The sequence below is a fragment of the Vicugna pacos genome, chromosome 12 (genome assembly GCF_048564905.1).
Source record: "Vicugna pacos chromosome 12, VicPac4, whole genome shotgun sequence".
Classification (NCBI taxonomy): domain Eukaryota; kingdom Metazoa; phylum Chordata; class Mammalia; order Artiodactyla; family Camelidae; genus Vicugna; species Vicugna pacos.
Window position 1 is genome coordinate 52,258,978 of NC_132998.1, and position 16,182 is coordinate 52,275,159.

A 16,182-nucleotide genomic window follows, 5' to 3' on the forward strand; every position below is an offset into this window, starting at 1 on the left:
TCCCACAAGACGTTAAGCATGTCTACTTGGTCAAATCCAGCCCCAAATCATTCTTTCTTAAGTTGTGAATTTATGAACTGTCCATTTTGTTTTCATTTTACATGAGATAGAAAAACATCACATTTCAAGGTTTAAGAGCTAAGACCACTGGCTTGACTAAGTGAACTCTTTAGCGCAGCAGGGAGATCTTTAGTGGACATGTGACCCTATGGTTTCTTTAACCACAGACTAATGAAGTTCAAGTTTCAACTCCTTTGTGACGTCTTCCTTAATTACCTCAGTCCACAGTTCACTTTCCTGTAGGACATATTCTATACAATGCTATTTATAAAGGTTCATTTCCTCCCACTTTATATGTAGTCTACCTGATTTGATTATAATCTTATTGCCTGCCCAGAACAGGGAGCTGAATCAGTATTTACTGATGGATCATTTGATCGTATTTCCAAAGACAGTTGGCCTCAGCGTCAGAACTGCTTCAGGTCTGGCATCACTCATCCAGCAGGGCTGGTTAGCCATTACATAACCAGATCAGAAAGCTGAAGAATATCCCGTCTTCATTATGCATCGGATTTAAGCTTAGCAATTTATTTGAGCCCTTTCAATATGCCACGTACAGTGCTTTGGGGCATATAAATAGCACGTACCTTTTGTAAATCAATTGATAAATTCTAGGCACAAGGTTAAGTACTTTATATACATTGTGTTATTTAAATGTTTTTAAAAACCACATTAAACAAATGACATGACTATTCCCCTTTGACTAGTCCCCTGGGCTTAAGGGAGGTTAAGTTTATTTGCTCAGGCTTACGTATGAATGTTTACACAAGAGAATTTGGGTCAACCATAGCATTTTGGCTCCAACATTTGAATTTTTATTTTTTTACTTTAAAATTGTTTTTTTTGGGGGGGGGAGGTAGTTAGGTTTATTTATTTATTTAATTTATTTATTTTAATGGAAGTACTGAAGATTGAACCCAGGACCTCATGCGTGCTAAGCATGCTCTACTACTGAGCTATACCCTCCCCCCATTTGAGTTTTTAAACATCTCTGGTTAAAGCAGGTTGGTCTGGAGCTTGGGTTGATCAGGAGCAACCAGTCTAAAACAGGAAAAACACAAGGACACAGATGGCTGCCTTACTGGAGGTACCGGCTGTAAGAAAACTGTTGCCTGCTGCTTCTTACTCAAAGTCCTCCCACTGCCTCCTGGATCCCATACACTCTTTCTGCTCTCACCACTACCAGCAGTTGTCTTTCTCTCTTCTTGCTAGCCCTTCTTTTAATGCTCATTCACCAAACATAGATATTCTTCACGCTTCTGTCCTCACACCTTGTCTTTTTCTTTATCTAGTAGCACTCAACCTTCAGCATGTGCTGCCATTGCCTGAGAAGTCACCAAAAATTCAGATCCCCTACACTAAACTGAGTTTAGTGAATTAGAGTTTCTGGGGGAAATGATTCAGGAATCCACTTTCTAATAAACCTCTCAGGTGATGTTAGCACGGGTAGAGACCCACACTGGGAATCAGAGCCCAGACCCTCTTTCAAGGTCCTCATCTGCCCCAGCACCTTGCACAGTCACCTCTTTGTGAACAACTCTCCAGTCATCTCTAGGGCAGTGTCGTCGTGCTCCAGGCTCACGTTCCGACTTAGTTATTGATACTTCCATCTGGATGTCTGGCTGGTGCCTTGCACTTGGTACATCCAGGACCAGACATCCTCTTGCCTCCAAAGTAGCAGTTGTTCCCTTTGAATTCCCTCTTTTTATTGACTGTGCCTTACCAGTGTCCTAGCACCTAATCTTATAGCCTTACTCAGAGACATCTCTCACCCTCAGACCTCCTTTTGGATCCTACATTTAAGTCAACTGATGAGTGCCTGACTGTATTCCTTTGCTGGGAAGCTTCCATATATTCCAGTGGGCCTCAGCCCCTGTAGAATTTAAAAGAATGATTTTTGGATCTCCACTGAAACCCATTAAATTGGAATCTCTAGGAACAGGCCCTGGTAATTTGCAGGTTTAGAAATAATGCCTACTGAAGGTGGGAAACTCTGAAACAGTCCTCACAGTTTCACAGTGATAAGATCATCCAGAGACCTTCCTGATCTCCAACCCCAGAGACAATGATTCATTCACTCATTGTTGGGAGCATCAGGAGAGGTGATTAGTTAATACACTTTAAGTCAATCAGAGGAGATAGTAAGAACCTGAACTAGGTGGTGATGAAACAGAGTAAACCAATAGGAAAGACAAGGCAGAGTTGTGAGTGTTAGGACTTGGAAATTGGCTCACATGGGAGGTGAGAAAGAATAACAGGTGCAAAATCAGTGACAGACACAGTGATCACAAGTTTGGATAATCAGAAAGCTGATGGTGAGAAGCGACGGCAGGAGGAAAAGCTTGTTGTGGGGGTGGTGTGTGTGTGCAGGAATGATCTGGTTCTGCACCTGCCAGGTAGGTGGACGCGTCACTCAGGTAGCGGATGTTTTGCCAAGTGTGGTCCCTAGATTCGTAGAATACATTTCACCTGAGGGTTTGTTGTAAATGCAAATTCTTGACATCCTCCCCGCCCACCTTCAACCTGCTGGAGAAACTCTGCGGCGGCGCCCAGCGATGTGCAGTTCACGGGCACTGTAGGTGATTCTGATGTCACTAAAATTCGAGAACCACTAGCCTCGAGTAGTAGTCCTTAGCCTTGATCGTGCATCAGAATCACCCGGAGAACTTGTTAAAGGCAGTTTCCTGAGCTCAGGCGCCAGAGTTTCTGATTCACGAGGTTGGGGTGGGGTGCTTGGGTTGGGGTTTGCATTTCTCACAAGTTTACATGCGGTGCTAGTGCTGCTGGTCCAGGGACCACACTTTGAGAACCACTGGTCTAGCAGTCAAAGGCAGAAGACATCTTAAGCAGAAATACAGATCTGGGGGTCATCTGTATAACAGAGGTAGTTTAAATCTTGGGTTTCTTTCCCAGACAACTGCAGTCGTCTCTTAATGGGTCTGTGACCTCCTGACAGGTCTCTTGGCTTCCATAATTTGCGTACAGAAATCAGAGAAGTCTTTATAAATTGTAAATCCTATTTATTTCAGTAGCGGCATACAATCCACTCATGACTTCCCACTGCCATTCCCACTCTTATTTGAATTCTCTATGTAGCGTGATCAGTCCTGCGTGATCTGGCCTTTTCTTCCCATTCCAACTCTGTCTCCTCCCCTCCCTCTCACTCTGCTCGGGTTACACTGACCTTCTTTCAGATCTACAAACATGTCACATTCTTTCCTACCTCAGGGCCTCTGCTCACACTACTCCCCTGCTAGAAACACTCTACCCCGGCTCTTAGGACCACCAGCTCCCCCTCATCCTCCTGATCTCAGTTCAGATGTCACCTTAGAGACACTCCCCCTCCTTGTCATCCCTTGTGATTTATTCTCTACTTAACCATGTTTGTGTTCTTTATCACGCTTGCCACAACCAGCACATATCACACGTGCCTCTTTCCTTGCTAATCATCTGTCTCCCCCTCTACATTGTAAGCTCCCCTGTTGCCGGGGTGGGGACTTGCAGACTGAATGAATGAAACACAGCAATTCTTATTCACCCTTATGTTCCCATGGGCTCGATAAATCCATGTTGAATGAATGAACTGCAGAGGACTGAGAAAGGAGCCACTAAAAATAAGTGCAGAAATTTAGGAATGTCTATATTTTATAGGAGCTGGGGGTGGAGGAGAAAGGAAGGCTAAGTAGAAAAAGAATGGGAGGCAGAGCAGTGGGATACATGCAGAACAGTGCCCTAATTGTCATAACAAATTGTCATATATACACACACACAAACACACACACATAGATACATATACACACATACAGACACATGTACACACATATACACACACCCACACACATATACATGTATATGTACACATATACATACACATACACAAAAACACACATACATACACACATACACACATACATACACAAACACACATAGACACATACACATACACAAACACCCATATACCCACATACACATACATACACACACATACATACACAAGGACAGATACAAAAATGTCTATATCCAGCTGTATGAATAGACATTTGGAAGAGAACCAAATTAATTACCATAAACTAACACTAGAGAAAAAAGAGTTTCAAAGGGGCGGAATTTTTTTCTTTTCATTTCTTATGTTTTAAAATGATTCATTTAAAAATTAAAAAAAACTTTTTATATGACTTTTAAAGATACAGAGGCAGCATTTAGAATCAATCGCCAGCTCATGAAGAGGGGAACCTGAGCACTGGGACAAGGGCAAAGGATCAGGAAGATTGCTCATGGGCAAGAAGGAGCTTGCCTTTCAGTACCACGACCCAGTCTGTGGATTACAGCTTACCAAAGTTCCTTTACCATCATTTCATTTGATCCTCAGACAAAACTCTCAAAAGACAAGCTGGACAGGACTCCCTGTTTGCAGCAGCATGAGGAGGAAGCAGAAGTAGCAGGCATAGACTGGGCTTTCGGGAAGTTCGGTGGTGTTTCTCACTGCTAATCCCATCTGCAATAGTACATATCCACTATTTACACAGAGATTCTTCAAGGCCAACCATAATACGAGCAAACAGTTCCAGGGAACAATAGTGACTTAAAAACGGACCTCCCTAGAGCTTCTCAGGTTTCCTTCCTAAATCGAGTATTTGATTCCAATAGCATTCGAATCTGGGAAGATTTGAAAATACTACTTGGAAACAAAGGCCTTTACCTTAGACTGTTTAAAATGGTAACAATTCATTTTCTCCTCTGGTTTAATCAAGCTGCCAATCTAAGTCTAAAGGAACTTGTAGACGTCAGATCCGCCATTAGCTCCTAACATCTCAACCACGCTTCACGGGACCAAAGGTAGGACCTGTCAATTGTCCAAACAGCGAACAGGAAGTCCCTAGTAGAACCAAACACACAGAACTGGGAGAGATACTGTTGGAGAGAAACGCAGTCATTGCGCAGGATGTTAGAGCTTGGTGAAAACTCTCTGCGTTGGTCGCCTGCACCCATTAAAGCTCATAACTGGAAAACGGCTTTTTCTTCACAAATCCTGGGCCCCTGGGGTTACTACAAAATCAAGCTCATGAAATAGGAAAGAAGGAAGTTAGAATCTTCTTGAAAGTGTCTTCTTTTCACGAACACAACTCAGTATGTAAATTATAGTTTGCCAAAGTTCTTTCATCATTGCTTCATTTGATCCTCAGCATCTCAAGACACAGGCAAGGGCCGCCCTCACCATCATCCCCTGAGGCCCAGGGAGGTCACCGGATTATCAGTTAGCAAGCGGGCAGAGCCAGAACAGGAGTCCTGGGCCTGCTTCTGCCTCTAGATCAGTATCTCCTCTCTACACAGCACAGTCTAACCACATTCGGATATGGTGGGTTTTTTTTTTAAAGGCTCTCTCTTTCGATTGCGCTATCACATTGCACCAGCAGGACGTCTGGCCTGCGTGTGTCTGGTCACCTTGCAGAGTCATAAAACATAAATAACGAACAACCAACATGAAACGTAAGTAACAAGACTTGAATGTACCAAGACATGTGACAACAGTGATAAGTGTTCCGGAACGTCAAGGGGAAGAGACAGAGACTGTTAACTGTGATGGCTTTAATTCTTCTTAAATAGTCACTTTCTCCAAGGTTACAATAGTTCAAAAAAAATATGTCAGTGAGGCCTCTAAGGCTTTACTGATTCTTAGAGGATTCTGAAATCAGCACCAGGGATGGGTGAGAGATGACTACATGTCTCTACACAGTTTGTATCACATAGTTAGTTAGAGGGAGTCAACTAGAGAAATGATGTATTGGGCAGTTAGAGCCACGGGGAAGAGTGGCAACTTGGCTTTGTTAATAGTGATTAAAAAAAATTGAGTTTTCTGAGGGGAGGGTGTAGCTCAGTAGTAGAGTGTGTGCTTAGCATGCACGAGGTCCTCAGTCCAATGCCCAGTGCCTCTGTTAAAAAACAAATAATTTACCTTCCTCCCCCCAAAATTGAGGTTTATGGTTAAGAGTTTTATTAATATTACTGAGACTATCAGTAGCAGTTTCCTAATGAATGGATAAAGAATAAAGCATAGAGAGGAGCTGAGTAAACTGAATGAAAGAATGCTTTGAGAACAGTAAAATTTAAGAGTTTTACTTTAATTCACGGGTCTAATTCATTTGTCATAACAAGAGATACATGACATGCACACACGCACAACAGGTGTCTAGCTGTACGGATGGGCATTTATTAGTTCAAGCAGAATACCGTCTAAAACATGCTGCTTGAGTAAATGCATGTACGTGTAAAATATTAATGAAGGTTTTGTTCCTGTTAAGCGATGCTAAATTGGTGAAATTCTGCACCTGAAAATTCTGATGATATGCCAATATATGGTGAATTAATAACCTGAATATCCGATCTCTCTGGGCTGGGGAGACAGCTCTTTCTTACCGTCTGTCTCACTCTTTTTTTTTCCTCATCCCCTCACATATACCCAGACGCAGACAGATAAACACACCTATCATTATGAGACTCAGTTCACAACACTTTAATGTGTTCAGCTTGCAAACCACTGCGCTCAGTACTATTGGGGGAAAGCAAAGCACAGAAAATCACGCACAATTCCTATGCCTCCCTCTGTTTTCTTTCTTTTTTTTTTGGTGCGAAGGTAGGTAATTAGGTTTGTTTGTTTGTTGTTTGTTTATTGGAGGTACTGAGGATTGAACCCTGGACCTCATGCATGCTAAGCACGCACTCTACCACTGAGCTATACCCTCCCCTGTGCCCCTGCATTCTGAGTATGGCTTTGAAAGTGACCTTGGGTTCTGACACGAACTCCATTGTCTTGGGTAAGTTCCTTGTTTTCTCTGTACTTCAGTTGTTTTTTGTTTTGAATCTTGAACTGGGAATAATACTACTGTCTACCTTTATGGGGTTGTTAGGAGGATTCAGTGGGATAAAACATTCTGAACAGTGCCTGTCGCAGAGTAAGCTCTATTGTTGTCATTATACTTCTGTTATTATTTCGAAGATCTTATATTCCAGAGGAGAATATACACTTAAACACAAGTAAGTCTAATAGAAACAATCAGCACATAACAAAGGCATCACCAGAAGTCTCTGCTGACTCTGTGTGTGTGTGTGTGTGTGTGTGTGTGTGTGTGAGAAACCTACGATGGCCTAAATTTAGCCCTGGGAGCAACAGAATGAACCAAGCAGAGCTGATCATTTTTCCAGGTTCTATAAATACTATCCCCTTTTGCCACTAAGGGAATAATGAGGTCTTCAAAACATCAGTTAGATGCAGCGCAGAATTATATATGGGAAAGTGGTCTCGCTTTTAAATGCAGCACGTCAGCCAGCTCAGCAGAGGGAATTTCAGAGCCGAATGAGAAAATGGAATGAATAATCTTTAAAGGGTGCCCTCTATTTCTGACATTCTATGATTCCATGCTCAAGATACTTGATGGAGTTTCCAGAGACATAAAAATAAGACAATTCAGAAAAAAAATAGCATTTTCAAATGGTAGTCCCCTCCTCTTTTTTTTTTTCTCTCAATTATCCTTTGAAGAACTGGTCTTGGATGAGAATTAACATTCACTCCATGAAGAAACAGAAGTCATTCTGTATGAGCTGGGCCACGGAGGGAGGAACTCTATTAAACAGAGTCCTTGGGGGAAGTGAATTATTTACTGGTTTGGTCTGTGGTCTAAAATTGAGGCGTCGTGTTTTGAGGGAGAATGGAAGCCTTCTGTCATTGTGTATTACAAGGAAATTTAAGAGAAAAGCATTGGGAATGCATAGTTTGGAAATATGGAGGCAAACAGGCCTCAGTATTCTATATTAATTATGGTGGGGAAGGGAGGAAGAAAAGAATATAAACAAGAAAAAAAAAACCCTGACATCTGAAATTTACTAAAAATAATTTTTAAAAATATTGGTTAATGTCAACTAAATCTTACTTTTTTCTAAGGCAGCAAACAAGTATAAGAAACTCTTTTTATATGTTTTGCTTTCTCATCAGTTTATCCATCAAAAATGTATTGATTATTCATTACACACTATGACAGACATGGTCCTAGCCCTGATGAGGGTCCATTTTTTAGCAAAAGAAATGGCCAGAGAGAAAATTCAAGAGGGAAAATAGGACCCTTGGACAACCCAAAGTGAAAACCCACTTTCTGAATGACAGTCTATGAGCCCTTGATGACCATCTGGGCATATTCAGCTGATTTCAGTAGTAAAACAATAGCATTTGTTAAAAATGTAATGCCATCAAAAATAAATATAGATCCAACTCTAAAGGGGAGAAACCTGAGAATATTATTCTCTCGGAAAATAAATGATCGATGCAGTGTAATTTGGTTGTGATGGACCATTCTTTCCACCTCCCAAGGTGGATCGTGTGGTGCATCGACAATTTAAATTACTCCCCAAATTGGACCCTGACTCTAGGAAGTATTTTCAAAAGAGGTCATTGCCTAAACAATTCCTTTAATCAACAGTCAGAGGATTTATTTAGCGGATGGTGCCAAACTCTCTTCATGAGGACAAGGACGGTGCATCCCTCCCTGGTCCCGTCCCTCAAAAGGGGAAGATCAAATGAATTTTTAAATGCAGATTTTGGTTTATAGAGTTCTTTTTCATCTTCTAGAAAGTGATTACCAGACTTAATCAAGATTCTTCTGTGTATCATTAGCTAATTTTAGCTTCCTCCTTTAAAAAAAATTGATTTTTTTTTTTACACTGGGTTTGGGAGAGACCAGTTTTAAGTCCTCTGTAGATTTCACGTTTTGCTGTTCAAGCCTTCAGGGAAGCTAAATTTAAAAGTCGGAAAATAGTAATTAAAAGTGATTAGGACAAGAAGTTTTGGTGCTGTGAAATGTGGACTCAATTCTCCCTGTGACAAGCCAGATTAAGCGGCAGTTTTTGGTTTTGATTATAGCTTTACTTGCTATTTTAATAAACATGAACCAGTATTCAAACGTTTAATATCCTGCTGCTTAACTATTTCCAAAGAGCCATCCAGCTCTTTTAAACAGGCTTTGTTTTAAAATTTTAATTTGTTTGGCTCCGTCTCACCTTAGAACGTCGAAGCCTCATGGTAAAAACTCTTTTATAAGTTGATTTCCAGAATCGTAGCTATCCTTTCTTCTCCCCTCCCAACTAAGTGTTTCCTCATGTGCCAAAATTGTTGGTGCTGACAGCTTCCCTGCCTTGTTTTATCTGGTTCCCATAAGTAAGTATGAGACAGATACAAGAACGTGTCCAGCGCTGACTGGACGCATCACGTCACCGGTGATACTTACAACTCCTCTAGGAAACGGAGACCGTGCAGAGGATTCGGGGCCAGCTGACTGATGTTGTTCATACTGAGGTCTCTGGAGAGGAAAAGAGACAGCACGTGAGGCGTGGCATTTGCCACCACAAGGAAACCCAGTTGTTCAATTCACACATTTTCAAGACATAATGATGAAAGAACTGTCTTTTGCTTGACAAACACATTGCTCGTTTGCATCTATAATATATTCCTTTCTTCCCACACCCCCGCTGCCCCCAGCATCATGGGCTCTCAATCAAATCAGAGACCCTGGGAGGAGCTTATATGGAATTCAGAATGATTTAGACCATTCCTGGGCATGGCTGTAATTCTTCATGTTTGAAATGACCTGAGTAGGACAGCAAAGGGAACAGACATAACTCAACCCTAGACACAGCTCAACCTCGGGTCCTGCTCTAAATATTGTGACAAAGAGAAATGTCTTCACCACGCAGCCCTGGAAGTCCTGTTTCTCTGGGACTATAAGTCCCTTGTTAAAACAAATGTTTTGATTCAAAGAAACTTTAAAAACAAAAAACAAAAAACAAAACCAGACAAAAAGCCTATGCCCTCCTTCGAACATGTTCCTTTTGCAGGTTCTCAGATTGCATTAAATACGTGAAATGAACCATAAAACAAGGGTGTAATGTGATCCTCTTCTGTAACACACTTCCTGCTGGGTTCGCACAGTAGTTCCTGGCACAGGAAACAACAAGCCACTTGGGCAGAATTCAATCAATTTTTGTTTTAAGCGAAACTCCGTGCCATTAGATTTTATTCTGTTTTTACTTTTCTGTTTCTTTACTGTCTCCCACCTGATCCCACAGCATCACTACAGATGCCATCTGTACCTCGGAGGCCCAAAGACCAACTGTTAGCCTCCATTCACAACCTTCCAAGACCTTTCTTAACAGTCAGATGAAGATTGACTTAAAAAATGACTCACTGCAAACCTGAAGATTCAGAACTCGTGCCATTATAATCTCAGACCAGGTCTATGTGCTTAAAATGTACCTCGAGACAAGACAATGAGCTTCTTTTTACGTATTATTTTAAAAACTGATTTAACTGACATATAACATTGTATTAGTTTTAGACGTACAACATAATGACATAGGTAGATATTGTGAAACGATTAGCACAGTAAGTTTAGTTAACATATATCATGACACAGTTAACAAAAATTTTTTCCTTATGATGGGAGTTTTTAAGATTTTTCTCTCTTAGCAACTTTCAAATATGCAATGTGGTATTGTATCTATAGTCACTATGCTGTACAGTACATCCCCAGGATTTATTTTTCTTATAACTGGAAATCTGTGTCTTTTGACCACCTATGCCCATATCACCCAGGAGTTTTTAATAAAAAAATCTGATTTATGCCTGTTATGAAGTGGCCACACCCATTGCACCTAACCAAAACGTTTCAGTATTAATAGCTTGGTACCTGTATCAAATATTAACTTTTAATCAGCGATGCCAAGAATTGAGGGATCATTCACTTGGTGCCTTTAAAAGGTCCCTAGTATGTACAAGGGAGGAAAAAATGTTTTGCTGAATGTTTTAGAGGAGGGCAAAAATCCTCAGAATTATTAATTTTAATATGTTCATGAACAATGATGTAGCAGAGTACAAGGCTATATTCTTAAGCTAAAACTAAATGATGCCAAAAATATAGACTGAAAAAAATGTGCATTGTCCATATATTAAAAATCTGATTTTTTTTCTGGCATTGTTTAGATAAGAGAGCTCAATAATTGATGAACAATTTCAGTTCCCCGTGTAGATGTTTATCGGAAGTAGCAAGGCTGTTTAGTTCACTGAACAGGCATGTATTAAACTAATCAATAGTTTCTGGATCCCTTACAGTGTGTATAATCTCTGCAAAGACTTGCTGTTTCTCAGGGACAGTCACTTAGTTTTAGTTGATAGCCCACTGATTGCCTAAGAGGATTGGGTGGTTTGCTTTTGGAGCGTCTTTACTAGTAACTTAGATCAAACCCGGCTCAAGGCAGCTGGTGTGGACAGCACTGACATTCCTCTCCTCCCGTATTTCCCCGAGTGATGTGCATATCAGTTTGGGACAAACGTTGATCTTGTCGACGTGCGGAAAGCTCTAAATAGAACAAGGGAATTTGCCTATTAAGGAGATTCATAAGCACTCCACGTTATTTTGATATTTATAACCCTATTTCAGGCACCTGGAAGGGAAGCATTATCTAAGCATTCGCTCTCAGGGTCCCCCTGGAGCATTTTTATGGTGGAGCAGCAGAAAGCGTGCAGGCTTGTCACAGTATGGTGTCTCGGGTTTGAATCCTGGCCTCGCTGCCATTCACTAGCTGCACAATCTCGGGAAAATTAACCCCCCTGTGCAGACTTCCTCTATTTCAACAAGGGTGTCTCTACCTGCCTAGTTTCAAACCCCATGATTAGCTGTTTCCAGTCAGGAGGGAGTGACTTACTTTGCTTCTTGAAAAGGAGAGTACTTCCCTTTTCCAGCAGGAGTTAATAACTTCTCCAGGATCCCTGACATTGTGGTTTGCCTGAGAAAATAGCTCCTACAGTCAACCCTCCGCATCTGTGGCGTTCTGCAGAACCTGCGGATTCCTAGTGCTATTTATCAAACTATGTCATTTTATGTAAGGGACTTGATTCAGATTTTGGTATCTGTGGAGGCTCTTGGGGCCAATCCCCCATGGACACTGAGGATGATTGTATTGCTAAACCAACCCTTTACCATTTGACTTCTAATACAGGCTGCTTTCTTTCGAAGAGCTGCTAACAATGCAGATAAACCTATAGCAGGAAATGACTTTTAATAGCAACAATCTGAAGTAAAATGAAATAGGCTTTGAAATGCAAACTCAAAGTGGGTAAGGTAGAAATTAATTTGTCTGCATTCGCTTTTTCTATGTGCACTTTTTGCATTGATGTTCAAATGTAACAGTGGTCCTCTAGCTCAGAGCTTCCTGAACTGTCCGTGGTAAAAGACCAATCAAAAAAGATTCTAATAGATGTTTGCTTTTGACAACCCCTCCCCCCCAAAAAAAGATTCTAGTTTGCTGTGGACTTAATGAAGTTAAATACTAGAGAAGTGAAATAAAAACACAAAGATACACAAAATACAAACCTCAATATTTTGTCTTGTGATTCAACAGAGATTATTCAATTCCTGTGAAAGTTTCTAAACCTTTACTCTCAAATCCTTATCTGTTGTGGATTAGTTCAAAACAATTCCAGCCTGGGGAAGGTCCTCGGACTACCTTTTTTGGTTAGCAATGCTCTGCTCTCCTTCGTGTCAAGAAGGGTGAGGTTAAATTACTTTCAGCGTGTTCAGTTTTGAGTTAAACATGATGGAATGAGAATGTTTGGCTGCTAGAAGGGGCTGGCACTCACCAGGGTGAGGAGGCTCACTTATAAAGGAAGAAAATGAGGCCCATGGAGGTGAGTGGTCTCCAAATCACAGTGCAGAATTCAGTGGGAAAACCCCCTAGGCTGAAGCCTAGATCTCTTCCTGCCCTAGGCTTTTTTTTCCCCCTTTTCCTTTTTCCAACATACTTTCCACTTTGTACAAAAATATCCTCATTCTTACACTTAAATTATTTTTAAACTTTTCTTTTTTCCCCTCTATAGTATTTAGTCTTTCTGACTACGTCTGAACATGTATAACCTCATCGAAAGGGTCTTCAAATAATTTCCAAATCTGTGCCTTCTTTACTTTTTAAACTATTTTTTTAAGTCCCTATTTTGTACTATATTTGGCCCATGGTTCAAGTTTCCTAAAATCAGTGAAGCAATGTAATGAATTTCTTTAACTTTTTTCATCTTTTGCCAAGATGTTAGAATTAATTTTGAAGAACTGGTCACTAGGTAGAAAGAGTTCATAAGAAATGGGGGATTCATTGTGTCAAGATGGTCAAATATGTTAAACCCTTCTGTCCTGTCTCCGACCCAGCTCTTGTCTATGCTGTGTTAATGACCACATCTAGGAATCTGGAATAGAATTTGCAAAGTTCTGTGGGAGCAGTTGACTATATATTGGAATTACCCCAGTAGCCTTAAAAGTATTGATGGCTGGGTCCCATCCCCAGAGTTTCTGAGTCAATTGGTTCAGTGTGGGCATTGGGATTTTTTAAAAGTATTTTTTTATCAGGCACTGGGATTTTAAAAAACTTCTCAGTTATTTGAATGTTCAACTAAGGCTGAGAACCACTGCATAGGAGTGACTCGTTTTAAGTTTCTAGATGGGTGCTCGGAGCTCTATAACTCATGCAAAATGTAGGAGGCTTAACATGATTGAAGCTACTCTTTCCTCTGGGTAGAGAGTTTCATCCAAGCAGACAGTATCTTTCCCTTGAAAGTGTTTTTGTTGCTTGCAACTCTATTATTTTTTTCTTCAGTTGACAAATATTAACTGAGCATTAATTGTGGTCAGGAACACAGTGGAGAATGAATCCAAGACATCCTCAACTTTTCCCTTTCCTGCTGTCCCTACGCCCCTACAGCGCCCAGTGTTAATTCTGCCACAAGCTTGTTTCTGGAACTGGCCCCTCTTCTTTCTTCTCGGCTGCTACCTTTGGTTGGGTCCTTGCTGTGCTGATAGTCCTGTTGTCCTGCTGACTGTGCCTCCTCGTTCTAGGTCATCTGCGATCAGGGAGGTCACCTTGAAAAGTCCATCCGATCCTGTCACGCCACTCAGAGCCACTGCTAGCCAATAAGAAAGGCATCCCCTCAGATGGCTGATTTGGAGAAGCGCTTCCATTCTGGGAGGGGAGGGTGGTAAAGTAAAGATTATCTTCCTCCTGCTAAAGCAGCTGCAGAGCAAGGTGAGTGGCTTGGCAAAGAGAGCTTGGCTCGGAGTTCAGCCCTGGTGGAGGAGGAGCCCTTGCACTGCCGGGCATGACCCGCACACTCACAGCCATCTTGGACCTCCCCATCTGGAAACTCCTCTGGCTCCTCACTGGAGAGGAACCAATGTCCACACCTGCTCAGGCTCTTCCCAATCTGGCCTAGAGCACGTTCCCACCTTGATCTTATGCCTCCTTCCTCTATGCAACGCGTGTTCCCGTTACACCAAAATTCCTTCTGTTCCTCTTTGTATCTGTCTTTACACATGTGATTCTCTTTCCCTGGTATCCATTATCCTCTTTATTTCCAGATTACTACTCCTGTGCTTAACAGACAGACCCCTGTGTTTCAGACACAACCTCTTATCTCTCCCGCTTAGTTGTTCTCTATTTCAGTCTCTAGTCCTTTGATGCTTCCAGGATTAGAGCCTCGCCTTAGCCCAAGATCACACAGTGATCTCCCGGATCGCCTTCTCACCACCACCCTCAACTGCCCTTTGTTCTACTCTGCTGGCCAACCCCCAGGCCTGGGAGAACACCATAATTCCTCTCCTCCATTACGATCTCAGTGTACTGAGTGCTACTAGGAAAGAAAAACTCACGAATGTGCAGATTAGTTCCTATAAATTCATGGTCTCTTTGTGGGTTCTCAACGCTGCTGCACAATCCTGTTATTTGCTATGGTTGAATTTACTCCCACAGGGACCGTTGCCAAAATTTAACCGCCTGCCTCAAAACTCCTAATCAGCAACTATTCCCATCATGGACACCTTCCCTCTCACTTTGTGGAAATAATGAGATTCTTTAGACCAAACATGAAATTAGCCAAGCTCTTGTTCTCTTTTATCTCTGGCTTATGATTCCCGTACTTTGTTCTTCTTGTGGGTTCCATCCCCTGCGCAGGATGCTACAACACATTATTTCACGAACAATTCCTTCTATTTCCTGTATCTTCAACCTCTTTCTCTTCCCTTTCAATGTATAAATATAGTCTTTTCCACAACTAGAACAAAAAATCAGATCTTTCCGTCTCATGTCTTCCTTCATCTGCTGTCCTCTCTTTCTCGTTCCCTTTGGGGTTGTTTGTAGTCTCCAGTTGTAGTCTCCACTTCCTGTTCCCTTTGCAAACCACGACGGGCTTCCATCCCTGCAGCCAGTGGAACTGCTCTTGCTATAAAAACAATGACCTCCATGTAGTCAAATCTAATGAACAAATGATTCACTGGACCTCTCTCCTGCACTGGACTTTTTCTTGCTGGAAATTCTACACTCTATAGTTTCCAAGTCATCATTCTCTCAAGATTCTTTCCATACTTCCCAGCTTTCTACTTTATAGACTCTTTGTGGGATTTTCTTCTCTCTCTTAAATGGCGGTGTTCTCTGGAGCCCAACCCTTGGTCTAGTGTTCTGCAATCTCTAGCCTTGCTTCTTAGAGATTATAACTTACTCTCATGGGTTAAGTATCACTTAGATGCCCACAACCCCCCAAAGCCATATTCCTAATCTTAATCTCTCTCCTTCAGAATCATATATCTAATTTCCTTCTGGATATGTCCACTGAGCATTTTTGCAGGAATGCACCATGTCCAAAATGGAAATAATTATTTTCTATTCCAAACTTATTTCTTTTTCTGTAGGGCCAGTTTCTACTTAATGTCACCACCACCGCCTTTCTGCCAAAAAGGCCCAAATCTTGGATACTACTCAAGTTTTCTTTTCTTCTTCTTCTTCTTCTTCTTTTTTTTTTTAATCCTCTCTACCTATCCATTTTTGTCTCTCCTAACTCTGTCCTCACTATCTCTGACCCAGTCCCCTTTGAAAGTGCCTCTCAATTCCGTGGCTGCCTGCTTCCAGTCTTATCTTTTGAGGTCCACCCTCCAAATGGCAACTAGGGTGAACCACCCCAAAACGCAGAATTAGCCACCCTACTTAAAACTTTCCAGTTACTCTCCATCACCTTCCAAATGAAATCCACATTTGTTAGTGCTGCAT

The 16,182-nt window shown here is 41.5% G+C and overlaps 1 protein-coding gene across 2 annotated transcripts in view; it reads right to left on the reverse strand.

The window, feature by feature from the left end:
- The window catches only part of LGR5 (leucine rich repeat containing G protein-coupled receptor 5), a 110,203-nt gene that overhangs the window by 46,658 nt on the left and 47,363 nt on the right, over positions 1–16,182 (reverse strand). For both annotated transcript variants that reach the window (XM_072973396.1, XM_072973397.1), the window contains exon 2: positions 9,333–9,404. In XM_072973396.1, coding sequence (XP_072829497.1) covers positions 9,333–9,404 — 72 coding nt within the window. The remainder of the gene's footprint in view (positions 1–9,332; positions 9,405–16,182) is intronic.